Here is a 25,578-nt window from a genome sequence, read left to right on the forward strand (position 1 = left end):
GTCATGAAAACAGCATTAATCTCGTCGTACATCTCCACGCCATCAGAGCTCTTGGGTGACCAGGTGCACTGCCAGTGAGCGCTAATGTTTTGAAAGGAATCTTTGTTTTCTGAGCAGTGGGTCTCCACAGCTGGCTTAAGATATTCAGCAAACCATGTTGTAAACAGATGTGCTGTCATCCAGGCTTTGTCATGCAGGCTTCCATCTGCAGAGCACGGGTAGAGTAGGCTCAGCATAACTCTTAGGGACCCTCGGATTTTCAGAACAGTAAACGAGCAGTGGCTTCCACTCAAAGACACCAGCTGCGCTAGCCCCTAACAAGGGAGTCAGCCTGTCCCTTGAAGCTTTGAGGTCAGGCGTTGACTTCTCCTCTCTGGCTACCAAAGCCCTACACGGCATCTTCCCCCGACCGGCGCTTCCACCTGGACTGAACATCTGCGGTTTAGTGTAGCCACCTTCATGAATGATCTGAGCTAGATCTTCTGGATAACTTGCTGCAGCTTCTACACGAACACCTGCCGCTTCACCCTGCACTTCTGTGTTATGGAGATGGCTTCTTTCCTTAAGCCCCGTGAACCAACCTCTGCTAGTGCCACACGTTTCTTCTGCGGCTTCCTCACCTCTCTCAGCCTTCACGGAACTGAAGACAGTTCGGGCCTTGCTCTGGATCAGCTTTGGCTTAAGGGAGTGTTGTGCCAGGTTTGTTCTGCCATCCAGACCGCTGAAACTTTCTCCAGATCGGCAATAAGGCCGTTTCTTTCCTTATCATTCGTGTGTTCACTGGAGTAGCACTTGTCATTTCCTTCAAGATCTCTTCCTCCGAATCCACCCCTTGGCTGATGGTTGGTGCAAGAGGCCTAGCTTTTGGCCTTGTTCAGCTTTTGATGTGCCTTCCTGACTACGCTTAATCATTTCTAGCTTTTGATTTAAAGTGAGAGATGTGCAGCTCTTCCTTTTACTTGAACACTTCGAGGCCACTGTAGGGTTATAATTGGCCTAATTTCAGTATTGTGGTGTCTCAGGGAATAGGGAGGCCTGAGGAGAGGGAGAGAGACGGGGGAATGGCCGTCAGTGGGGCAGTCACAACACACTCATTTATCAATTATTTTGCCATCTTACGTGGGTACGTTTTGTGGCACACCAAAACAATTACACTAGTAACATCAAAGATCACTGATCACAGATCATCATAACAAATATAATAATTATGAAAAACTTTGAAATATCGTGAGAGTTTCCAAAATGTGACACAGAGACACCAAGTGGGCAAATGCTGTTGGAAAAATGGCGCCGATAGGCTTCCTCAATACAGGATGGCTACACCTTTAATTTGTAACAAACAAACAAACAAACACAACTACATGCAACATCTGTGAAGCGCAACAAAATGAAGTGTGCTCATACCTATTTGTTAGCAATCAACCACAGTTTCCTTGCCCTCCATCCCCTGGCAACCATTCATCTATTTTCTGTCGCTACATTTTTCTTCTTTTCTCGGTGTTTCACATATATGGAATTATACAATATGTGATCTTCTCTGTCTGGCTTTTTTTCACTTAGCGTAATATCTTCGTAGTTCATCCATTTGAATCGTGTATCCGTACTTCATCCCTTTTTGTGGCTGAATAAAATCCCATTGTATGGGTTTATCCACCCATCAGTGGACATTTGGGTTGTTTCCATCTTGTAGCTAATGTGAATAGTGGCGCTGTGAACATTTGTTTGGCCAGGGGCATGGGGCACTTTGGGAGTGAACTGTTTTGCCTCTGCCAGAAACTAAAGAAATGTTCCCAGGTTCAGGCTGGAACGCAGGAAGGAACTCCAGAGTCAGAAGTTCCTACTTTTTTGTGATTGTACGACACTTTCCTGGACACGTTATAGGTTCTTGGTTGGCTATTTAGGTTCTATATACCAGGTTATGAATTGTTTACATAGACTTCAGAAATAGAAGTCATTAAACAAAAATGTCATTTTAAAGACTTTTATAGACATGAAAGCAAATCATATTCATTATAGGAAAAATAGAATATGTGCTTAATTAAAAAGAAAAATGAACACACTCCTCCCACCACCCATAGATGAACATTTGTTAACATCTTGTTGTGGAGTCTTACAGACTTTACCTCACACAAACTTGTGTTTTTATGTTTTAGTTAAGAATAACTATACTTTACATATTTCATAGTCTTAGTCTCCTCTTTTCATCTTAAAGTTGGTTTAAGACATGAATGTCTTTCCCTGTCAAAAGCATTTCAAATGACTCGTAATATTCCAGCATAAAGATAGAGCATAATTGAGTTGACTGCCCACCTTTGGTGACTTATTTGGGGATTTTGTTTGTTTGTTTGTTTTTACTCTCATAAACACAGCCTTAATGACTACTTTTGAAATGAAATCTTTGTGAAGCTCTTTCATTGGTTTCCCTAACAAGTATATGTAAGGTAGAATTACTGTGTGCTTATAAGGCTTTTTTTTCCTCTTGGGCCCAATGGTCCTTTAGAAGGATACCTGTTTATATAGCCTACTTATAAGAGTTGAGGAGAGTAGCCTGTAGCTTTGTGTCTTCAGGAATGACAACGGCGAGAGGGAAGTGTTTCCAGCAAATCTTCAACTTAATAAAAAACATATAAAGTCACTTTACTGCCTTTGTGAGTCAACTTGTAATGAGCCGAGAGGCTTGAGGTGGGCCTGGTTTTTAAAAATGCACACTTTCCTTTGAAATAAATACAGTTAGAATCATGTCAATGACAAGGAAGCCTCATGTGAGATGAGATTTTTCTGAAACGACATCATGAAGGGATGCAGGTTTTATAGAGGAGGCTTCTGATTTCCAGGGATCACGCAGTCGGTCGGTTTCTGGGACCGGGCAGGAAAGGAAAACAGGCCGGGGGTAGGATATTTGGGAGGTGACATATAAGGGCCATGGTTAATTGGAGAGCCTGTGTCACATCAACATATGTCAACATTGCCAATGGATAGTATTTAGACCTAATATTTTTGGATGTTTCCATTTTCCTATGGAACCCTAGAATCAAAACTATGAATAAAAAGCAGACATTGCCTCATTGTTATCTGATCGAGACCTTCACCATTCCCGTCTTTAATTCACATGTGTGTGTATACGTTTAAATAATACTGAGTGAGGAAAAGGGAGGTACAGATAATCAACACTACTGAAATAATTTGTGAACACCAATGGTTTATTAATTGCTATTTCAGATGTTTTCCTCCCAGTCCCACCCATTCATGGTTTGAAAAAAATTAAGGTTATACCGCTTAGCCTGGAGAAGGTGGGATGACCAGTTACCTGTTGATTTGATGATGTTTGCTTATTTTCAGTCTATAATGATGGCAGAGTAAGAGAGGTGACTGGGGCCACACATACACACACTTCACACCTATACGAAAGTAGGGAGAAGAGCATAATGGACCCTTATGTACCCATCACACAAACTCAATAATATTAAATTATAGCCAATAACTCCTCCCCCATCATGCCTAGATTATTTTGAAGCAATTCCTAAACCATCACAGCATTGCATCCTCAAATATTTCAATGTGTATTTCTTTTTCTTTTAAGTATATTTATTCATTTTGAGAGAGAGAGGGTGTAGGAGGGGCAGAGAGAGAGATTGAGAGAGAGAATCCCAAGCAGACTCTGCACCATCAGCACAGAGCCTAATGCAGGGCTTGAACTCATGAACCATGAGATATGACCTGAGCTGAAACCAAGAGTCAGCCGCTGAACTGACTGAGCCTCCAGGCACCCTCAATGTATATTTCTAATAAATACCAAGTACTCTGTTTTAAACATAACCATATAACTATTATGGCATTAATAATTCCTTAGTCACTTATTTTCCTAAGCCACAGATCAAAATACTTAAACACAAAATACTTATACACAAAATACTTATACAGAATTTTTTAAAAAAAATTTTGTTAATCTTTATTCATTTTTTGAGAGAGAGAGAGCACGCACAAGTGGGGGAGGGGTGAGAGAGAGGGAGACATAGAATCTGAAGCAGGTTCCAGGCTGTCAGCACAGAGCATGATGTGGGGCTCAAACCCACGAACTGTGAGATCATGACTTGAGCCAAAGTTGGACGCTTAACCCACTGAGCCACCCAAGTGCCCCAAGAGGGCTGCACTTTTGAAGCAGCCACAGTGGAAGGCATTGCCTTGTCCTAATTCTGCTGGCATTCCTTAAAGACATCCTTGAAAGTCATCTTTCAAGTCACTTTACAAGAAAGCAAGTCTCTTGATTTTTTCTTTATCCCCAGTAGTGGCCTTGATGGTGGCTGTTTGATTCCCAATGACTTTTGTCTGTTTAAAACATGAAAATATTCAAACCTGCTCTCCACGAACAAGATGTGTTGCCATGGCATCTGCAGTCATGACAATGTCCTGGGCACGGTGACTGAAGGGAAACTCCAATAGGAGAGTCATGGCTTTGGCCCTGGGGTACGTCTTCAGCCATTTCTAGTGTCTGCTCCAAAAGGGCACCCGGTCGGTTAGCTCCAGCACACATCCACTCTCTTCTTCAATCATCCCGCTTTGTGTTACATGCGTTAGACCTACAAAGCCATCCTGCCCATGTGGGGCTTACAATGTACAAATACATGTTTCGCGTGTCAGGCGCTGTGCTAGGTGCTGAGTACTAGGTACTGTGCTAGGTATGGGGACACAGTATTTGCTCAAGGTTCCAGGGATGTGAGACTAAAGATAAGACTTGAAGGATGATGGAACTAACTGGAGATGAGGACAGGCTGTTCCAGGCAGAAGGATGATGTGTGCAAAAGCCAAGGGGTAGAAAGATCACGGGGTGCTTGAAGGACCACGTAAGTCCAGCGTGGCGGGATTATAGAGTAATTCAGGCCCATTTGTAGGCGAGGGAATGGGATAGCTCTGCTTCCTTTCTCTAAACTGGGTTCCTTTGCATCCTTTCCCTGCCTCCTCTCCTCCTCATTATAGAAAAATGAGGCGGTCTCATTTGCCAAATTGAATAAAAGTCTAATCTATGATCTCCATTTCTGAAATACGATTTGAAAGCATAACATGAATTTATTGGTCCCCCAAGGTGGAGGCAGGTCCTTGAACACCGCAACAACACAAGCCATCCCTTAATAATGGTACATGGGCAAGACCTCCAGCCGGGCAGGGGGGAGGGGGAGGGAGCATAAAGCCGGGAGGAAAGAGGTGGCGAAATGGAAATACGTTTAAAACCCCATGCTTTGTGGTTTATTATTAACAGCGGGGCAGAAAATGTCTCTACAGAGTTATGAAAAATTCATTAGTAGCATGCTACAGGTCTGAGATGCTGGTCATTATTTGATCAGATTAACGCTAATGAGAGCAGTCTTAAATTAACTCAGATTAAGAGGAGGACTCTCCCCCTTACTGTTCAGTCATATGTGTATAATCACATTTTCTCACAGCCAGTTGCCCCTAGTTGTCTGCTAAGATGGGAACGAGGGGCTTTTTGCAAAGGTGGAACCGGGCCGGCCAAGGGTGCGCTGAGCCCAGATACCATCTTGAAACCAGGGTCCGATGGAGCAAGAGTCCCTGGGCTCCAGCTTTTGCCTCGTCTCCCTGACACCGCTCTTCTCTTTTCCAGACCCCTTTCCTTCTTCCTGGGTCTGCTTCATCCCAAGTACAATATCCCAGCGTTGAGTACCCACAGCGTGCCATACAGCTTTCTAGGTGCAGGGGATACATCCTTTGAGTAAAACAGGCAAAGAGTCCTGCTGTTGTGCCTACTCAGGGGAGACAGACAATAAATAAACATAAGAATAAGAAAAACTAATTGAAGGTGCTAAGTATTATAGCAAAAAAAAAAAAAACCCCAAACAAAATAGAGCAGGCTTCATGGAAAAGGTGACATTTGAGCAAAGATTGAAAGGAAGTGAGCAAGTGAAGATATCCAGGGCAGGCAGAAGAACATTCAGAGTAAGGCAACAGCTCATGCAAAGGTCCTGAGGTCTTGGAGGAACAGCCAGGAAGCTTGTGTGACCAGAGTGGAGCATTGAGGATCAGGTCAGAGCAGGGAAGTAAGACCAGTATAGAGAGTTTTACTAAGTGAAATGAGGTGCGTTGAAGGTCTTTGCACAGAGGAGTAACATGATCTGACTTGAGTTTTAATGTTATCCGTCTAGGGGCGCCTGGATGACTCCGTCGGTTAAACATCTGACTCTTGATTTAGGTTCAGACCATGATCTCACGGTTCGTGGGGTCGAGCGCTATGTTGGACTCTGTGCTGACAGTGCAGAGCCTGCTTAGGATTTTCTCTGTCCTTCTTTCTCTGCCACTCCCCTGCTTGTGTGCACGTGAGCTCTCTCTCTCTCTCTCTCAAAATAAATAAACTCAAACAAATATTACTCATTTAGCTCATGGTTGAGAATAGATTGTGTAGTAGAAGCAGACAGAGGAGTTAGAAGACTATGTGTGTGAGAGATGAAGGTGTCTCACACCAAACTGGTGAGCCATGGTTGGATTTTGGATATATTTCGAAATTACAGCAAACAGGATTTCCAGATTGAAAAAAATTTATATTTGTGTACAGTCGACACATGACATTCCACTAGTTTCAGGTGTACAGCACAGCGATTCGTCATTTCTGTACGTTACGCCGTGCCAACCACAAGTATAGCTGCTATCTGTCCGCATACGACGCTATTACAATACATTGACTATATTCCCCATGCTGTAAGGATTTCCAGATGCTTCTTTCATCTTGCCTGTTGATCGATGTGAAAAAATGATGGTATTTACTGGTTGCGTGAACCCGAACTCTTGGTCGCAAGTAACAGAAACGTACCTCAGATTGCTTTTGCAAAAAGAAGGAATTCTCCTTCCTTATACAATTGAGAAGTTTATGGGTAGCACTCGCTTCCACATGGCTGGATCCAGGTACTTAAAGGCAGGGATGCTTCTGTCTGTCCCTGAGCTCAGCTCTCTTGCTCTGCTACTTTCATTCAGGTGGCCTTTCCTGGTGGTAGCAGGATGGCCACTGGAAATGCGACTCCTACATCTTATCACCTTAGCTGCTGTGGAGGAAGAGCATGACTATTTTCTTTTTTTGTGTTTAAAATAATTTTTTTTAATGTTTATTTTTGAGAGAGAGAGACAGAGCATGAGTAGGGGAGGGGCAGAGAGCGAGGGAGACACAGTATCCGAAGCAGGCTCCAGGCTCCGAGCTGTCAGCACAGAGCCCAACGTGGGGCTCGAACTCAAGAACTGTGAGATCATGACCTGAGCCCAAGTCAGACGCTTTAACCGACTGAGCCACCCAGGTGCCCTGAGCACGACTATTTTCTGGTGTCTCTGATAGATGTCCTTTTTGTCGGTCACGCGTGGTTCATTTCTCTACTCCTGTAGTCAGGAGGGCACTGTGTTCTCCAGTTCAGTTCTGGAGGGAGATCAGCTCTTCCCAAGCTCCTGTGGACTGAGCAGGGAGGTTCTCCAAATAAAAGCTGGGATGTTGTATCCAAAAAGTAATCAGCTTGGTCGGAGGAAAGAATAGATTTTGTCATCCCAGCATAGCTGGAATTCTTAACCCAGAATTCCAGCAAATGCAGGAAAGTCAAAACAGGGTGTAAGGATCGAAAGCGTAAAGCATATCCCGGGGATGTCTGGAAGTTCAAAGTGGGGTATTTCAGAGACCTTTCAACTCAGCATTCACAAAGTCAGCTGGATTTACATAATAGACTCACACCACTAGTCCATTCCAGGAGCAAGAAACCTTTGCTTCCAGCGTGTTCTCCTGTCTGGCCTACCAAGATGGGCCATGTGTCTTTGTTGGGTTAGTAATTGGCTGGAGGGGTGGGACATGGTGCCCGAGTCCCAGCTCCACCAGCCTCTCGCCACTATCTGGCTTTGCAAGTCATATAACTTTACTGAGGCATAGAGGATACTGGGAGAATCTAGGGAAAAAAGGATTTTTATTTTTGTTTGTTTAGTTTTGAGGGAGAGAGAGAGAGAGCACATGAGTGGCGGAGGAGCAGAGAGAGAGGGAGACACAGAATCCGAAGCAGGCTCCAGGCCCTGAGCTGGCAGCACAGAGCCTGATGGGGGCTCAAACCCATGAACCATGAGATCATGACCTGAGCCCAAGTCAGAAGCTTAACCGACTGAGCCACACAGGTGCCTGGAAAAAAGGGTTTTTAAAAAGTGCTTGGGAGGGGCTCCTGGATGGCCCAGCCGGTTAAGCACTGGGTTAAACGTTCAGCTCAGGTCATGATCTCCCAGCTCATGAGTTTGAGCCCCGCATCGGGCTCTGTGCTGATGGCTCAGAACCTGAAGCCTGCTTCAGATTCTGTGTCACCCTCTCTCTGCCCCTCCTTGCTTGTGCTCTTTCTCTCTCAAAAATAAGTAAATGAATGAATGAATGAATGAATGAATAAATAAATAAATAAATAAATAAATGTTTTAAGAAAAGAAAAGTGCTTGGGAGATTGTGGACCCACAAGGCAGGGCCTGACTGCATTGCTTCTGCTTAATGAATGCTTAACATTCACTAACCAGAGTTAGGGTTTCCAGAGAAGATACAGGATGCTCAGTTAAACTTGAATGCCAGGTAAATAATGAATACTATTTCAATATAAGTATACCCAAATATTGTATAGGACATACTTACACGAAAATATTATTTTTATTTATCTGAAACTCAGATCTACATGAGTACCCTTTATTTGCCAAATCTGGTGGCACAAGATGATCATAACAAGGGAGATGTGTTATTGTTACCAATCACTCATGACTGCTCCATGGTAACCACTTCATGCTAGGTAGGACCAGGAACGATGGGACTCCAGAGTGTAGACATCATTAATGGTTTTTTTAATGTTTTTTAATTTATTTTTGAGAGAGAGACAGAGCATGAACGGGGGAGGGCCAGAGAGAGGGAGACACAGAATCCGAAACAGGCTCCAGGCTCTGAGCTGTCAGCACAGAGCCCAACGCGGGGCTCGAACTCACGGACTGTGAGATCATGACCTGAGCCGAAGTCGGATGCTTAACTGACTGAGCCACCCAGGCGCCTGCATCATTAATGTTTTTATATTGGAGGTGAATGAACGTCTTGTACTGTCTTTTGACTACAGGTTTATGGCCAAGTCTGGATTCTCAAATTTGACTGTATACATATGTCAGTCCTATAATACCACATTTAAAAATTTTCCTTTTGAGGGACACCTTGGTGGCTCTCGGTGGCTCAGTCAGTTAAGCCTCCAACTTCGGCACAGCTCATGATCTCACAGTTGGTGAGTTCGAACACTGCATCAGGCTCTCTCTGCTGTCAGTGCAGAGCCCGCTTCAGATCGTCTATCCCTCTCTCTTTCTCTGCCCCTCCCCTGTGTTCTCTCTCTTTCTCAAAAATAAATAAACATTAAAGAATTTCTTCATTTTGAGATAGGTTTAAGTTTTGGGTAACAGTGTTGGGTCTTCCAGGTTTTTTTCTTTTATTTTTTCTTTGAATGTTATTTATTTTTGTAGGAGAGAGAGATAGAGTGTGAGCAGGGGAGGAGCAGAGAGAGAGGGAGACACAGAATCCGAAGCAGGCTCCAGGCTCTGAGCTTTCAGCACAGAGCCCGTTACGGGGCTCAAAGTCACAAACGGTGAGATCATGACCTGAGCCAAAGTCAGACTCTTAACTGACTGAGCCACCCAGGCACCCCTTGGTTCTTCCAGTTTCGAGCCATAACTTTGGTCTTACTCCTCTCAGCATCTCAGTTTCCCCATCTGTACACATAGGATAATGACAGTGCCTACCTCATAATGTGGTCATGAGGGTTAGCTAATATGTGTAGAGTGCTTAGCTCAGCATCTGGCATATGACTGTGCTCTTAAGTGTTAGCTGCTGCAGGCATAGTAAACCTATAGAGATTAATCTGGCTGCTCTATAATCGGTGTTCCAAATTAACTTCTCAGTTCTCTTTGGAAGTTTTCTGGTTGAATCGTTCCTATGGTTTGGGCTTGTGCTTAGCAGGTTGAACCCCTAAAGCAGAATAACAGGATGCAGTGTTGAACTTGACATGTATGGGAAACTTTCAGCTCCAAACTGGGGGGAGAAGGAAGGAAGGGGAAGACTGTTGCCTCTAGGTTTGGTGGGCATGATTTTGTCGGTCTTGACTGTACATTCTGCCCCAGGTCCAAACAGGCATGCGGTGGTTAGCAAGGGGGATGGGCATCGAAGCCTGCCTTTAAGCCGAGCCATGGACACGTGTCCCCTTTTGAGCCAATGTCTTCAGCCCTGGTCCCTAACTATTTCCATCTATTCCTCCGCACTTGGAGGCCCTGAGCAGATGCTGGGGATAGGTAAAAATGAATGATGTCCAGGGGTTGCCCAAGAACAGGGGTAGACGGGGCTAGCCCAAGGTTCACCCTGTGTGTTACATATGCTTCCTTTTGCTTGAGATCATTTAAAATGGAAATGTTTTTCAAGCTTGGTGTTTTTATCCGTGTCCTGCTTAGAGAGAAATGTTTTTAGAGGACTGTGGGAGACACAGCCGCTGAAGTCTCTGTTCTGCAAGACTCTCATAGCTTCTGTAAAAAGAAGGTGCTTGGGGGTTATGAAATTTCAAGAGGCAGGTCAAATCTTGAAATGAGCATTTTACCAGTGAAAGACCAAGTTGTTTGAAAAGTCTGGATTGACTTCAGTGTTAATCTTGTAACCATAGCTAGCATTTGCTTGGCTCCTACTGAATCCTGGGCACTTGCCTGCCCTTTCTGTGCGTGGCTGCCCAAAGTGTGGTCCGTGAGGGCGTGGCACTGGTGCCACCGGGAGCTGGTGACACACAGAGCCTCAGAACCTGGCTCAGACTCATCGAATCGCATCTTAATACAGCCAGGTGATTTGTGTGCACAGTAAAGTTTGAGGAACACCGATTGAACCCTCTGAACAGCCCAGTGTTACACATTGCATTAAAATTTTTATTTTTATTAAAAAAATTTTTTTAATGTTTATTTTTGAGAGAGAGAGAGACAGAGTGTGAGTGGGGGAGGGGCAGAGAGAGGGAGAGAGAGACAGACAGACACAGAATCTGAAGCAGCCTCCAGGTGCTGAGCTGTCAGCACAGAGCCGGACATGGAGCTCGAACTCACAAACCGCGAGATCATGACCTGAGCTGAAGTCAGACACTTAACCGACTGAGCCACACAGGCGCCACTCCATTAAAATTTTTATTGTGGTAAAACATACATACTATTTATCATTTTAACCATTGGTAAGTGTATGATTCAGTGATGTTAAGTACATTGACAGTGTGGTATAATCATTATCACTGGCTGTAACCAAAGTGTTTTTTAAAATAAATGTTTATTTATTGATGTTGAGAAAGAGCAAGAGAGCGAGAGGGAGAGAGCAGGGTAGGGGCAGAGAGAGAGGGAGAGAGAGAGCCAGAGAGAATTCTCAGCAGGTTCCATGTTGTCAGCAGTGAGCCCAATGTGGGGCTCGATCTCACAAACCATGAGATCATGAACTCAGCTGAAATCAACAGTTGGATGCTCAACCGACTGAACCACCCAGGCGCCCCTATACCCAAAACGTTTTTATCATCCCCCGCACAAACTCTGTACCTGTGAAATAGCACCCTTCTCCTTCTTCCCCCAGTGCCTGGTAACCTGTACTTTCTGTCTTTATGCGCTTGTACATTCTAGGTACCTTGTATAAATAGAATCATACAATATTTGTCCTTTCATCTGGCATATTAAACATAGCATGCTGTTTTTTTTTAATTTTAATGCTTATTTATTTTTGAGAGAGACAGAGATAGAGTATGAGCCAGGGAGGGGCAGAGAGAAAGGGAGACAGAATCTGGAGCAGGCTCCAGGCTCTGAGCTGTCAGCACAGAGCCCAACGTGGAGCTTGAACTTACCGACCATGAGATCATGACCTGAGCCGAAGTCGGACGCTTAACTGACTGAGTCACCCAGGCGCCCCCATAGCATGCTGTTTTCAAAGTTCAGCTGTGTGGTTCTAGCGTTTATCATCACCTTATTCCCTTTTATGGCTGAATAACATTCCATTGTACGAACAGACCACGTTTTGTTTATCCGCTCATCTGTTGATGGACATTTGGGTTGGTTCCACTTTCTTGATTTGGGAATAATGCTGTTATGAACATGAGTGTACGTGTATCTGTTGAGTCCTTGATTTCAGTTCTTTTGGGTGCACTCCTAGGAGTATTAACTCCCTTTGCCTATGAAAAGATTGAGATGCAAAATGACAAGGACTTGTCTGGAATAACACAGCGGTTTGGTAGCGATGCTGACTTTCTGCATTTCCGCGGTCCCTCTTCTTGACCCCCAAGGCCCCAGGCACGTGCACTTTAAAGAGAAGGTTGGATGTTTTTCTTCCTTTCTAGTGGTGACAGCACAGCCTTCTGGGAAATCCTGGGCTTCAGAGTCTTCCAGATCTGAGTTCAGATCCCAGCACTTGCCCTGGCTAAGTTTGGTATCATGCACACGTTACCTACCCAATTTCAGGTAGGTCCTGAGGTCCGTTTTCTCATCTATAAAATTGAGATAATGTGCCTACGGCAATTTCTGTGAGGATTAAATGAGGGGAAAAATAATCCAAGTGCCTGACTTATAAGTATTCAGCAAGTAGAATAATTCTGCATGTTAGTAGAAATAAGGAAGTTCCTGGGGCACCTGGGTGGCTCAGTCGGTTGGGCGTCCGACTTCGGCTCAGGTCACGATCTCGCAGTCCGTGAGTTCGAGCCCCGCGTCGGGCTCTGTGCTGACAGCTCAGAGCCTGGAGCCTGTTTCAGATTCTGTGTCTCCCTCTCTCTCTGCCCGTCCCCCGTTCATGCTCTGTCTCTCTCTGTCTCAAAAATAAATAAATGTTAAAAAAAAATTTTTTTTAAAGAAATAAGGAAGTTCCTAAAAAAAAAAAAAAAACCAGTTATACACAGAGGTACCATATGATCCAGCAGCTTCACTTCTGGGTATATACCCAAAAGAATTGAAAGCACGGACTTGAACAGATATTTGTACACAACTGTTTATAGCAGCATTATTTCCAGTAGCCAAAGTGTGAAAACAACCCAAATGTCCATTGATGGACAAATGGATAAATAAAATGTGATACATACACACAGTGGAGTAGTATTCAGCCACGAACAGGAGGAGGCTACAACATGGATGACCCAAGAAAATATTAAGCTAAGTGAAATAAGTCAGACACCAAAAGACAAATACAGTAGATCCTTGAACAACACAGAGGTTAGGGAAACTGACCCCTCCCCCCCGCCACGCATTTCAAAACTCACATATAACTTTTGACTCCCCCCAGACTTAACTACTAATAGCCTACTGTTGACCAGAAGCCGTATCGGTAACATAAAAAGTCAATTAGTAATATTTTGTATGTGTTGTGTATTGTATACCACATTCTAATAACAAAGGCTAGAAAAAAACGCTACTGAGAAAATCACAAGGAAGAGAAAATACATTGACAGTACTGTATTTATTGCAAAAAAATCCATGTATCAGTGGACCCACACAGTTCAAAGCCATGTTGTTTTAGGGGCAGCTGTACTATATTATTCTGTTTACGTGAGAAAGCTAGCGTGATCAAAGTCATAGAGGCAACACTGTGGTTGCCCGGGGCTGCCGGAGGGGGCGATGAGGAGTCCGTGTTTTCCTGGGATCAGAGTTTCAGGTTGGGAAGATGGAAATTTCTGGACATGCATGGTGGTGATGGTCACGCAACGATGTGAATGTACGTAATGCCACTGAACGGTCCACTTACAAATGGTCAAAACTGTACATTTTATGTTAGGTATCTTTTACTACAGCGCAAAAATAAGGAGACTAAAAGAAGGGAAGAATAACTTTTTCCAGGTACTTATTTTATATGGGGCTGCATTGATTACCTTGCCTTTACTACCAGTGTTTGGTGCCTGAGAAAGGCCTGGTTCTTTTTTTTTTTTTAATAATATAATGGTGATAAAATCATCACCCATAAGCGATCAGTGTTGTTATTTGATGCTGACCATGTGTCGGAGACTGGGTAAAACGCTTCCCGTATGTTACCCTGTTTTCCTCCACGCAGTAGCCCGTGAGCTAGGTGCCACCGTGAGCTAGGTGCCACAGTTGAGAGACGAAGTGCGTTTTCTGGGTAGTCATTGGTGGGAGCAGGATTTTAGGGCCTTGGGATGTGCCCTCCTGCAGGCCACCCTGTGGTGCCTCCTGGGATGCCTGCTCATGGGCGATTTACCAGGGGCGCTCTTTGATCTTAATTATGCCTCCACATTGCCGGGGAAGGGTGGGTGGTGACGGTCACTGGGCCACCTCTGCCAAAAGCAAGGCCATCTGTGGCTTTCACTGCCAGTGGCTGCTAAGTGATTTTTCTCCTCTGGGTTGGTATAAACACATGATGAGGAGAACGGATGTTCAGGGAAACTTCCTCAGTGCCAGAAAGTGCTCTTGGAAACGGCACCAGTAGGGTCCCTTCTGGGAGAGACCCACCAGTTTCCTCCATCGAAAGCAGCCCTGACATATGCAAATCAAACTCGTAACTCACCTCCAAAGCAGCAGCTTCCAGACTCCTAATTGAGAGATGCTAATTAGGAATTATGGACTGCTCGTCATCCTTGGGCATGCACTGCACACAATGTTCGGTGCTTATAACACCCCTGTCAACAAGTTATCGAGACTCCTGTTTTTGTTCCAGAAAATATGATGGGCCGGTGAAGCTTTGCGTGGTTCCCTAAGTACGAAACCAAGGCGAGGATGGGGAGAGAGCTGGTTTTTCTTCCCTTTTCTCTGTTGTTCGATTCCACACGCACACGAGAAAGATCACCAGGCGGCCATTACTTCGTTTCTTTTTTTTTTTTTTCATTCTGTATTTTATTACTGAAATACATTGTCCTACCCACACCCCCACACAATAAAAATCTTACCTAGATTCCCCATCTTTCCCCTCAGCCCCCCAGTCAGCCCTACACAAGTGCTCCAGGATTCTCTGCCCACTGGCCATTTTGGAGTGTGTCCATTGGGTAGCCACGTGGAAACCACCTGGTGCCTTTGTGGAGAAAATAGAGGGGGGGCACAGAGCCCCAGGAGGGGCTTATTTGAGGGCCTTGGCCACTTGCTCATAAGCCAGCTCGATCTCCTCGTCATCTGGACAGGTGGAGGCAAACTCTTCCCGAGCATAGGCATTGCGCAAGTATCGATGCACTCCGCGGAACACCTCTGGGATGGAGAATCCCCTGTACTTCTTACATACCACCTGCACTATGTGGAGCTTTGGCAACAGGTTGCAGTCAGCCAGAGTGAGCTCATTGCCATCCAGAAACTTCCTCTGAGAGATACCCTCATCCTCAGCACTGGTCTCATCCACTTCTTCGGGGAGGGGGGATGTCAAGTAATTGTCTAAAACTTTCAGGGCTTTCAGGAGCCCCTTCTCCAGATTGTCATTGAGAGCTGGGTTGGAATTCTTGATGTAAGCAGAAAATTTGGCAAATATGTCCAGCCCAGCCGTGTTGGATTCAGGGTTCAGAGCTGCCAACTTGGGGTACCTTCACGAACAATTCGACCTGCGGTTGTTCTTCAGCCATAGTTGCGACGGGACCAGGAAGCGGTCGGCGCTGGGGAACTGGGAGGGGCCCGGGCCAGGGAAGGCGGGTCTCACAGGCAGGGATTCTCTCCCCCCAGACCTAGGGCTGTCCCTTCGGCTCAGCACAAGCCGGATCAGACCCGCTCACACGAGACGCGACCTCCCCACCAGCCCAACGTACCCCGCACCCCGCTCCTCCAGCTCTCCATTACTTCGTTTCTGAAAAGGCTGCGTTGGCCCACGTCGCACGGTAGATCAGCGCACACTTTGGAATCGGGCCTGCGTCCGGATCCCAGATTTGTTCTTTATTTGTTGTGTGTCTATGAACAGCCCCGTGTCTCAGTTTTTCCATCTGTAGAATGCAGATAATCACAGGACCTACCTCTCAGGGTTAGGATTTAATGAGATAATACATGTAAAATGCTTAGCCCTATGTCAGGCATGGAGGAAGCAATGATATGAATAGCTTATGGCTGCTCCCAGTCTTATGTAGTTATTGTGTAAGATGCCACTACATTAAAAATTATTAGCATGAACTCTCTTCCCCTTTAAGGAGTAAGGTCAATAGACAATTTATTATTATTATTATTATTATTATTATTATTTTAATATTTAAAATTTTTAAAATGTTTATTTATTTTACTTTTGAGAGAGGGAGGGAGGGAGGGAGGGAGGGAGGGAGAGAGAGAGAGAGAGAGAGAAAGAGAAAGAAAGAAAGACACAGAATCCAAAGCAGGCTCCAGGCTCTGAGCTGTCAGCACAGAACCCAATGCGGGGCTTGAACTCACAAACTGAGAGATCATGACCTGAGCCAAAGTTGGACACTTAACTGACTGAGCCACCCAGGCGCCCCTGTTTATTTGTTTATTTTGAGAGAGAGAGCATGAGCAGGGGGAGGGGCAGAGAGAGAGGGAGACAGAGAATCCCAAGCAGGCTCCACACTATCAGCCCCACGTGGGGATCAGTCTCATGAACTACAAGATCATGACCTGAGCTGAAATCCAGAGTTGGAGGTTAACGGACTGAGCTACCCAGGCACCCCTACAATTTATTAGTTTTGAAGTCCTTTTTAACAGAAAATTTTAACATAAAAAGAAAAAATAGTAGAATGAGCTTTTGTGTATCACCCAGATTTAACAATACTTAATAGCTGGCAATCTTGTTTCACTTGTCTCCATCACACTGTGTGTGTGTGTGTGTGTGTGTGTGTGAGAGAGAGAGAGAGAGAGAGAGAGAGAGAATTTTATTTTTTTATTTTTGTTTTATTTTTTAAATGTTTATTTATATTTGAGAGAGGTGGGGGAAGGGGCAGAGAGAGACTGAGACAGAATCTGAAGCAGGCTCCAGGCTCTGAGCTGTCAGCACAGAGCCCAACACGGGGCTTGAACTCACGAGCCATGAGATCATGGCCTGAGCCAAAGTCAGATGCTTAACTGACTGAGCCACCAGGCACCCCTATTTTATTTATAAACATATTTTTTTAAGTGTATTTATTTTGAGAGAAAGAGAGAGAGAGCAAGTGAGTGTGAGAGGGGCAGAGAGAGAGGGAGAGAGAGAAAATCCCAAATCTGCACTGTCAGAGTAGAGCCTGATGCAGGGCTCGGACTCATGAGCCGTGAGATCATGACCTGAGCAGAAACCAAGAGTCAGTCACTTAACCAACTGAACCACCCAGGCGCCCAGAGAGAGAATTTTAAAGCAAATCCCTACGATTATAGACTTTTATCTGTAAATACTTCCAACCTGCATCTCAAACAGATAAAGACGTTTATATAAACACAAAGCTGTTACCCCAGCTTACAAAATAAAAAAGCCTAACTTCTTAATATATTTAATACACAACCCATGTCTAAATTTCTCCATAGATTTTTTAAATGTCTTTTGCAGGTGATTGGTTTAGATGAGGATCCATAAGAGGAGGTCACATTGCATTTGGTTGATATGTCTCTTAAATTCTTAATCTTCACATGTCCCATCTATTTTCCCCTCATCACTTATTTGTTGAAGAAACGGAGTCATTTGTCCCATGGCGTTTCCATGCCTCCTTGGTCTGTGGTTCACCTTGTTCCTGTATCCCCATATTTCCTGCCAAACAATAGCTAAATCTAGAGACGGTTGATTAGGTTCGGGCATATTTATTTATTTTTCTTTTGCAAGAATCCTGGTATTTGTAATGCTTACACCAGAAGGCACACAGATTGCACTTTTAGTGATGCTGAGATTGATCCTATGGGATCAGGTGTTGTCAGCCCAATCTACCCATTATAATGTGTCTCTATAGGCTTTTACCCAATGACTGCATCCACTGACAACTGTATCTAAATCTCTTATTCCATTAGGGGTTGCGGTATGATGCTTTCCAAATTCTATCATTCCTTCTGTATTTTAAGCTATGATTACTTTACAAATAACTTTTGTTTATCACCTTTGTGGTTAACTGTGATTACCCTGAAATCCAGTTTATATGTAAAGGCAGGATACATGCCTATCTATTCTTTCCCTTTACCTACCAAAATTTCAAATATAGAGTTGGTACACCAGCAACATCTAAAGATGACCAGTGATTCTTAAGAGTATTATTATAAGTTAATGGATTGAAAAAAATTGACTTGATATGTTTCGACCCATTACAGACATTACTCTTTTTGAAGCTCAAAATATACATTTTTGGCTACTGGGAACCACTTTAAGTTGCCTCCAAAGTTCTTTGGATATGATCTCAGTTGTCTTGAATGGTTTCCATGCCTTTTGGTACAATAAGTTGTTCCAGGATTATTTTGTTCCCCTTACCTCTGGAATCAGCTGTTTCTTGAAGAAACCCTGATTCTTTTTAGAGAGAATGGTATTTAGGAACCACAGTTGGGCATCAGTGGTGCTCATTGCTAGTGGGTTATCATTCCAGTAGATAGATATGTAGATAGTAGTAGATCTGTCTTTTCCAGACATATTTTTTTAGAAAGAGAAAAATGAATCAATGATATTTTCAACTTAAATGTAAGATTATTATGATTTTACTTAACTTTTGATTTTATATTTGTATCTCATTTCTCTTAAGCTAAGCATCTTGGTTTCTAACTACATTGACCTGGATACTTACATATGTTTCAAAATAGTGATATTTATACTGTTACTATTTAAATAGGAATACTTAGTAATACTTAATAGAATTAATAATTTTGCAATTTTGTTGGTCATTGGGATACATCCTGCTAGATACCTGTACACTCAAAACACTGTTTTAAAAGAACACCTTTTTTTCCTCTCTTTAGCTGTGTCACCAACTTGTCATACAGATAGGTTAATTTGCTGAGGTTTTAAATTTTAGTTTTAGCCTTTGTCAACAAAGCAAATAGATATATTAAAACGTATTAATAGTACCTCTTTCTTACACGAAAACTAGAGTCCATTGTGCACTATATACTCTAATAATCTAAAGTAGGGCACCCCTTGCTTACTTCTACTTCACCTTAGTTATTTGCATCTTTGCATTTATAGATTTGGGTTGCAGTCGATTCTCGTTATTCATAGTAGTTATGTTCTATAAAGTCATCACTGAATTAATGAGCACTGAACCATTGCTCCAGGGGGTCCAGGGGTGGGTTCCTGCAACAATCTGGTCACGTTTTCACCAACTGATCAACACACAGCCTTGTTTTATGTGTGTTTCTGCTTAAAGACACCTTATTTAATGTACATTAATGTTGAACTCATGGCCAACACTACTGTTACTCATGCTTGAACGAAGCTTCTGTAACACAATTTTTCTCTGCAAGGCACATCACAGCCTTCTTGTGCTTAGGAACACTAGACAGCACGTCACCACTATGCTTGGGGACCATTTTTAAACAGTGAAATCACAAAAAAAGCACAAAAATGTGTCTCTAAATAGACCGTAGAAAGGGAGCTGAAACGGGAGGCCAGATCGTCACTTTCTCTGACCTCAGTGAGCAACTCAAATTGTTTATTTGCTCTGCGTATGTCCCCAAATGACTGAAAACACCATGTGAATTGATTTTGGGGTTACGAACACATTTTAGCAAGTGGGAAAATCTGCAATAGGAAATCCATGAATAACAAGGATGAATTGTATTTTATTTGTTGATCTTCACTTTTTTTTCCCCCTCCCTCTCCAAAAAATTGTAAGCCCCATGAGGGGAGAGACCATGCTTGTGTGTGTCTGGTAGACGGGGGAGGCTTAATAATGACGGATGAATGACTCCCCAAGTGAGAATGGATATTTTCTACTCTTATAGCTCTAAATACTTGTGTTTAATTTGTGTTTCCATGCTTCTGAAATAGTAGTTCTTTGTCAGTAAGACACTGGTCGGGTACAACAGTCATCACATCTCTGAACTGTTAATTCTGGGTCTTTAGAAATGACGTACACAAAGTCAAACTCATGTAAAATTCCCCCAAGTTCTTTATTTGGGACTGTTGTTCACCCTACCACATGATCTGCTTGGATTTTTTTTAACTAGGGAACTCTCCTAGTCTGTGCAAACTGTGCTTTCATTCACCCGAAGGTGACTGACATGTCCTCCTTCAGCCACAGAGACTCTGACCAACAGGCTCGTTCCATCGTCCTCATAGCTGATATGGAGCCATGAACTTTAGCCGGTTCGGGAGAATTTCTCACAGAATTTCTCTGAGCAGAAGTTAAAGCATTTGCATTAGATTGGCTGATGAGATTTTGTAGGATGTTGCTAATTTGAGACTCGCTGGGTTTGCCCTGTCTTCAGATAGGTGGGAACATTTCTGGGTGTGATTAACAGCCTAAATATACCACATCAACATGCCTGCAGAGGAGCTAAGCTTCCAAGGAGCTTGGGAAGGAGCCCTGGCTGCTGTCTGGGGAGTGCTTCTATTAGAGTCTCCATCATACTTTGTTTACATTTAGTGCATCAAATTCTAGGCAAATAAAAGTATACAGCCTCCATAAATAGCTGTCACACAAACATACATTTGCTAAACTCTTCAGGGATTTGCATTCGTATATGTAAGAAGAGCATCTACTATTTACTGATTACTTCTTACTTTCAAAGGTTCAAACTACTTTACTAGCTGTGCATTCCTCTGTGGATGCCGTTACAACATTATTTGTGATGGGAAGGCATAGGGTCAAGTGAGTCCAGTGTATTGACTTAGTGATTGATAATAATTACTGTCACTTAATGAGTATGTGTCACGTGCTAGGCATGGTGCAAAGAGCTTAACATTGATTGAATTTAGCCCTCACAGCAGTTCTGAGCAGATTGTATCAACATCTCCATTTTGCAGATGAGTAAGCTGAGGTTCAGAGAGGTGAAGCAACCTACCCAGAGGCACACAGCCTGTTAGTGGCAGAGTCTAGGACTTCCTGACTCTAAAGCCTGTGCGCTAACCGCCTTGGTTAGAAGTGCCTCTAAAAGTTTCTTTGTGATAAGGTCTCACTGTGTGGCCTCAACGACAGCCTCATTCAACTTGCTTAATATTTCTGAGCGTTTATCATGTGCCAGACATCACGGGTGGCATTTGTGCAATTGAGAATAGCAGTGGCAGCAGCCAGCACTTAGTTTTTAATGTGCCCAGTGCTGTTGTGAAGATTTTACACCTATTGGCTCATGTAATCATCATAACCACCATTTGAGGGAGGCCTGATTGTCTCCCATCCAAGTACTAACCAGGCCCAACCCTGCTTAGCTTCCGAGATCAGACGAGATTGGGCGTGTTCAGGGTGGTATGGCCGTAGACGAGGGAGGCCTGATTGTCATACTCATTTTACAGAGGAGGAAACTGAGGCCCAGAGAGGTTAAATCAGAAGTTAAAGCCACACAGTGAATGAATAGCAGCCAGGATTCATACTCAGGCACCGGGGTCTCTGAGCTAGACCACTCCACTGTTAACTGCCTCTTTTTTTTTTTTTTTTTTTTTTTATTTTATTTTTGGGACAGAGAGAGACAGAGCATGAACGGGGGAGGGTCAGAGAGAGAGGGAGACACAGAATCGGAAACAGGCTCCAGGCTCTGAGCCATCAGCCCAGAGCCTGACGCGGGGCTCGAACTCACGGACCGCGAGATCGTGACCTGGCTGAAGTCGGACGCTTAACCGACTGCGCCACCCAGGCGCCCCTGTTAACTGCCTCTAAAAGAGAAATAAAACAGTAGCATCAGGAGTAAGGACAGGACCTAAGTAGCTGTAATTAAATGAGAAGGGTTGTTGTGTGTCCCCCTGCGGTGCGTCCACAGTTTCATAAGTTTGCCCTCCTAGCACTTTGCTACCTGTTGTCTGAAAATCCGTTTTGAAGCCAGGTCGGCCCTAAATTCAGAAACTCTGCTTCTATTTTTTTCCCCCTCTTTAATTTTGGGGGGAATGCAAGTGGGGGAGAGGGAGAGAGATGTGGGACAGAGGATCTGAAGCAGGCTCTGCACTGACAGGCTCACAGCAGCGAGCCCAGTGTGGGGCTTGAACTCATGAACCGTGAGATCATGACCTGAGCCGAAGTCGGACGCTCCCCGGCTGAGCCACCCAGGCGCCCAGAAACACTGCTGCTTTGTGCTCCAGTCCTTCCTCCCCTCCACCCCGTTCTGTGCTGTGAGCAGCCACTCTGGGAACCTGCCATGCCCACCCTAAGCACCGAGTTTATTTACTAACGTTAAGAGACTGCATTATAGGATGTAAGTGTAGGAAAGGCGTTTCACCTCCCTGAGATGCTCTTTCTTTATTTAAAAATTGAAAATCATAACTGCACCTGTCTCAGGAGGCTCTTGTGAGGTTTCAAGTTAAACGCATATGAAGTAGTTGGTTTAATGCCTGGCCTATAGTAAGTGCTCAGTAAATGGCACCAATGCATTACTATTATTGATCTGTTCTATTTCAGTATAGGCAATGCTCTTATTATTATTATTATTATTTAATGTTTATTTTTGACAGAGAGAGAGACAGAGCGTGAGTAGGGGAGGGGCAGAGAGAGAGGGAGACACAGAATCGGAAGCAGGTTCCAGGCTCCGAGCTGTCGGCACAGAGCCTGATGCGGGGCTAGAACTCACAGACCGCGAGATCATGAGCTGAAGTCGGCCGCTCAACCGACTGAGCCACCCAGGCGCCCGTTATTAGTCTTGATTCCAGGTCAAATCCACCGTCATAGAACCTCCTTTATTATTTTTTATCATTTAAGTCGTTAAAAAGTACTGATAGAATGCATGACTCATTCTCCTGGTTAAAAATTAGAATATTACAGAAAGCAAGCACTAAAATATCCTTGACCACCCTTCCAATTCTGGGGGCTTACTCCCTGCTCCCCCAAATTAACCAGCATTGCCAGTTTGCTGTGTATCCTTCTAGGCTGTTTTCTGTGTATTTGCATGTACATCGTTTTGTGTAAAAATACCTATTTTACACATTTACTATGTACGTCATTCTGTAATTCTCTTTTTTCACTTAGTAATATTCCCTATCATTCCTTATTTTTCAAGAATCTCTGTTTTTGCTGATTTTGTGTATTTCTTCTATCGTTTTTTGAGAGTGGAATATTAAAGTATTATTAAATATTTAGAGTATAAAGAGTACTCAACTAGTGGGGTGCCTGGGTGGTTCAGTTGGTTGAGCATCCAACTTCGGCTCAGGTCATGATCTCACGGTTGACGAGTCAAGCCCCGCATCGGGCTCTGTGCTGACGTTGACGAGTCAAGCCCCGCATGGGGCTCTGTGCTGACAGCTCAGAACCTGGAGACTGCTTAGGATTCTGTGTCTCCCTCTCTCTCTCTCCCCCTCCCCTGGTCATGTTCTGTCTCTCTCTGTCTCAAAAGTAAATAAACATTAAAAAAAAGGGTTTTCAACTATTATTACATTGTTTCTCCCACCAGTTCTGAGAGTTTTTTATTTCATGTATTTTGGGGCTTTGTTGTTAGGCACGTATATGTTTATAGATGTTAGTCCCATCTTTAGAGTGCTGCATTATACTCTGTGGAATGTATACCAGTCAGCAGGGGTGAGGGTATGCAGTAACAAACAACCCTCAAGTTTCAGTAGCCTAACACAATAACAGTGTGTTTTCCTCTCATGGTGTATGTTCAGTGCAGGTCAGCAGGGGTCTCTGGTAACAAGAGCTCGTGGGCTTAGGCTGGTGGGGGCTTCAGCCTCTCAGTCACTGAGGCAGAAACAGGGGCTGTAAAGGCTCCCACACTGACTCCTGAAAGCTTCTATTTGGATGTGTTATCTGTCATTTCTACTCTTGTTTCATTGGCTAGAGCAGGTCATATGGCCGTGCCTTACTTTGAAGGACATGGAGAGGTATATAGTCTTTTATGAGAAATGAACAAGGAATTAGTGAGTAGCACTAATGGCAACCATCATATGGATGTTCAATAGCTTATTTAACCATTTTCCTATTAAAAGTCATTTAGGTTTATTTATTTATTTGTTTTTAAGTAGGCTCCATGCCCACTGTGAGCCCAGTGTGAGACTTGAACTCACAATCCTGAGATCAAGATCTGAGATCAAGAGTTGGGCACTTAACTGACCAAGCCACCCAGGTGCCCCCATTTAGGACATTTCTAATTGTTTTGTTATTGTACACAGTGCTGCAACAGGTAGCCTGGTACATGCCTACCTGAGGATTTGCCTTCCGCCACATTGCGTTTAAAGCTTATGGGTACCCTGACCCATTCCTTGGAATGTTCCTCTCACCTGTTACTCTGTTCAAGGCAGTTGATAGCCACAAAGAGACACAAAGGCCCTGCAAAGCAATTCTGTGCCTAGGACCAAGGTAGCAATCCCAAATCTCTCTTCACTGTTGGGGGCTGAGCAGCCTGGGCCTCTGGGACTTGTTTACCAATAAGCTACAGTTAGAGCACAGGGGTTGTTCAATGCAGGGGCAGGAGCATGCCTGGTTTGAAGGACCAGAGAAGGTTTATAAGAAACAGTATTTGAAATGGGTATTGAAAGGTCGTTAGGTGATGATAAGGGGGAAGGAATAGAGGTCGCAAGCAAGAAACAGGGCAAGGGAGCGCAGGGTTTGTAGCTGGATTGCGTGGGAGTTGATCGTCAAGACTGGGGCCCCATTGTCAAGCGCTTTAAATACTTCGTGGGATGGGCATGGGGAGCCACTGAAAGTTCATGAACAGGAGATGGGCATGATCACAAGTGTGTCTTGGGATGCTGCCCAAGGCACCACGTAGGGCTTCCGTTTGCAAAGTCAAATGCTTAGAGGTGCCAAAGAGGCCATGATGATGAACAGGGCAGTGTTGCTGGAGATAAACCTACAGTCTGAATAACAGTAGCTTGCCTGCTAGGCCAGGGCAGCACAAGTCAATTTTAAGTCCTCCTCTTTCAGTCAGGAAGCCATTCCTAATGGAGTTGCCCTGGACTGGGTGTAAGATGATAAGGAGTGAGGGTGTGGGGAGGAGATGGGACGCGCTGGGAGAGGAGGACCGCCACTACCACATGCCCACTGAGGTTTCTGTGCAGAAATGCAGGCTCCGAATTGCCAGATCTTCTGTTGTCTTTCAAGAGAGGCCAAACATCCAGATTTTAGGGGATTCCTGCTAATTTTTATAAGTTTACTTATTTATTTTGAGAGAGAGAGAGAGAGAGAGAGAGAGCATGAGCAGGAGAAGGGCAGAGAGGGAGAGAATTAGAGGGAGACAGAGAGTCCTAAGCAGGCTCCATGCTGCGTGCAGAGCCCGACACGGGGCTTGAACTCCCCAACCGGGACTCGAACTCCTGAGCGGTGAGGTCATGGCCTGAGCCAAAATCAAGAGTCAGATGCTTAACCGACTGGGCCACCCAGGCACCCCAATTTCTCCCAATTTTTAAAGGTTGCAAACCGATGCTAAATTGAAAGAACACTTTTGTGGGCTGGGTGTGGCCTGTGAATGGTCCATTTTCATTCTCTGCTGCTGGGGAGAGAAGGACACAGGCCATATAAGGATATAAGGATTCAGCGTATTGATTATATTTCGGTAGACCCACAGATATGTTCATCCGTGGGTGCTGCTACCATGTCAGTTGGGGTTTCTCAAACCCAAAGAATATTCCTC

The 25,578-nt window shown here is 44.2% G+C and overlaps 1 protein-coding gene across 1 annotated transcript; it reads right to left on the reverse strand.

The window, feature by feature from the left end:
• Positions 1–14,936: 14,936 nt before the first annotated feature.
• LOC125914353 (chloride intracellular channel protein 1-like) lies at positions 14,937–20,141 on the reverse strand. The gene is made up of 2 exons (XM_049619580.1): positions 20,080–20,141; positions 14,937–15,524 (listed from the first exon to the last, which is right to left on the reverse strand). Exons 1-2 carry the CDS (start codon positions 20,139–20,141, stop codon positions 15,074–15,076), a joined length of 513 nt encoding a protein of 170 aa, XP_049475537.1. The 3' UTR covers positions 14,937–15,073.
• Positions 20,142–25,578: the final 5,437 nt, after the last annotated feature.

The sequence above is a fragment of the Panthera uncia genome (assembly GCF_023721935.1).
Source record: "Panthera uncia isolate 11264 chromosome D3 unlocalized genomic scaffold, Puncia_PCG_1.0 HiC_scaffold_8, whole genome shotgun sequence".
NCBI lineage: Eukaryota > Metazoa > Chordata > Mammalia > Carnivora > Felidae > Panthera > Panthera uncia.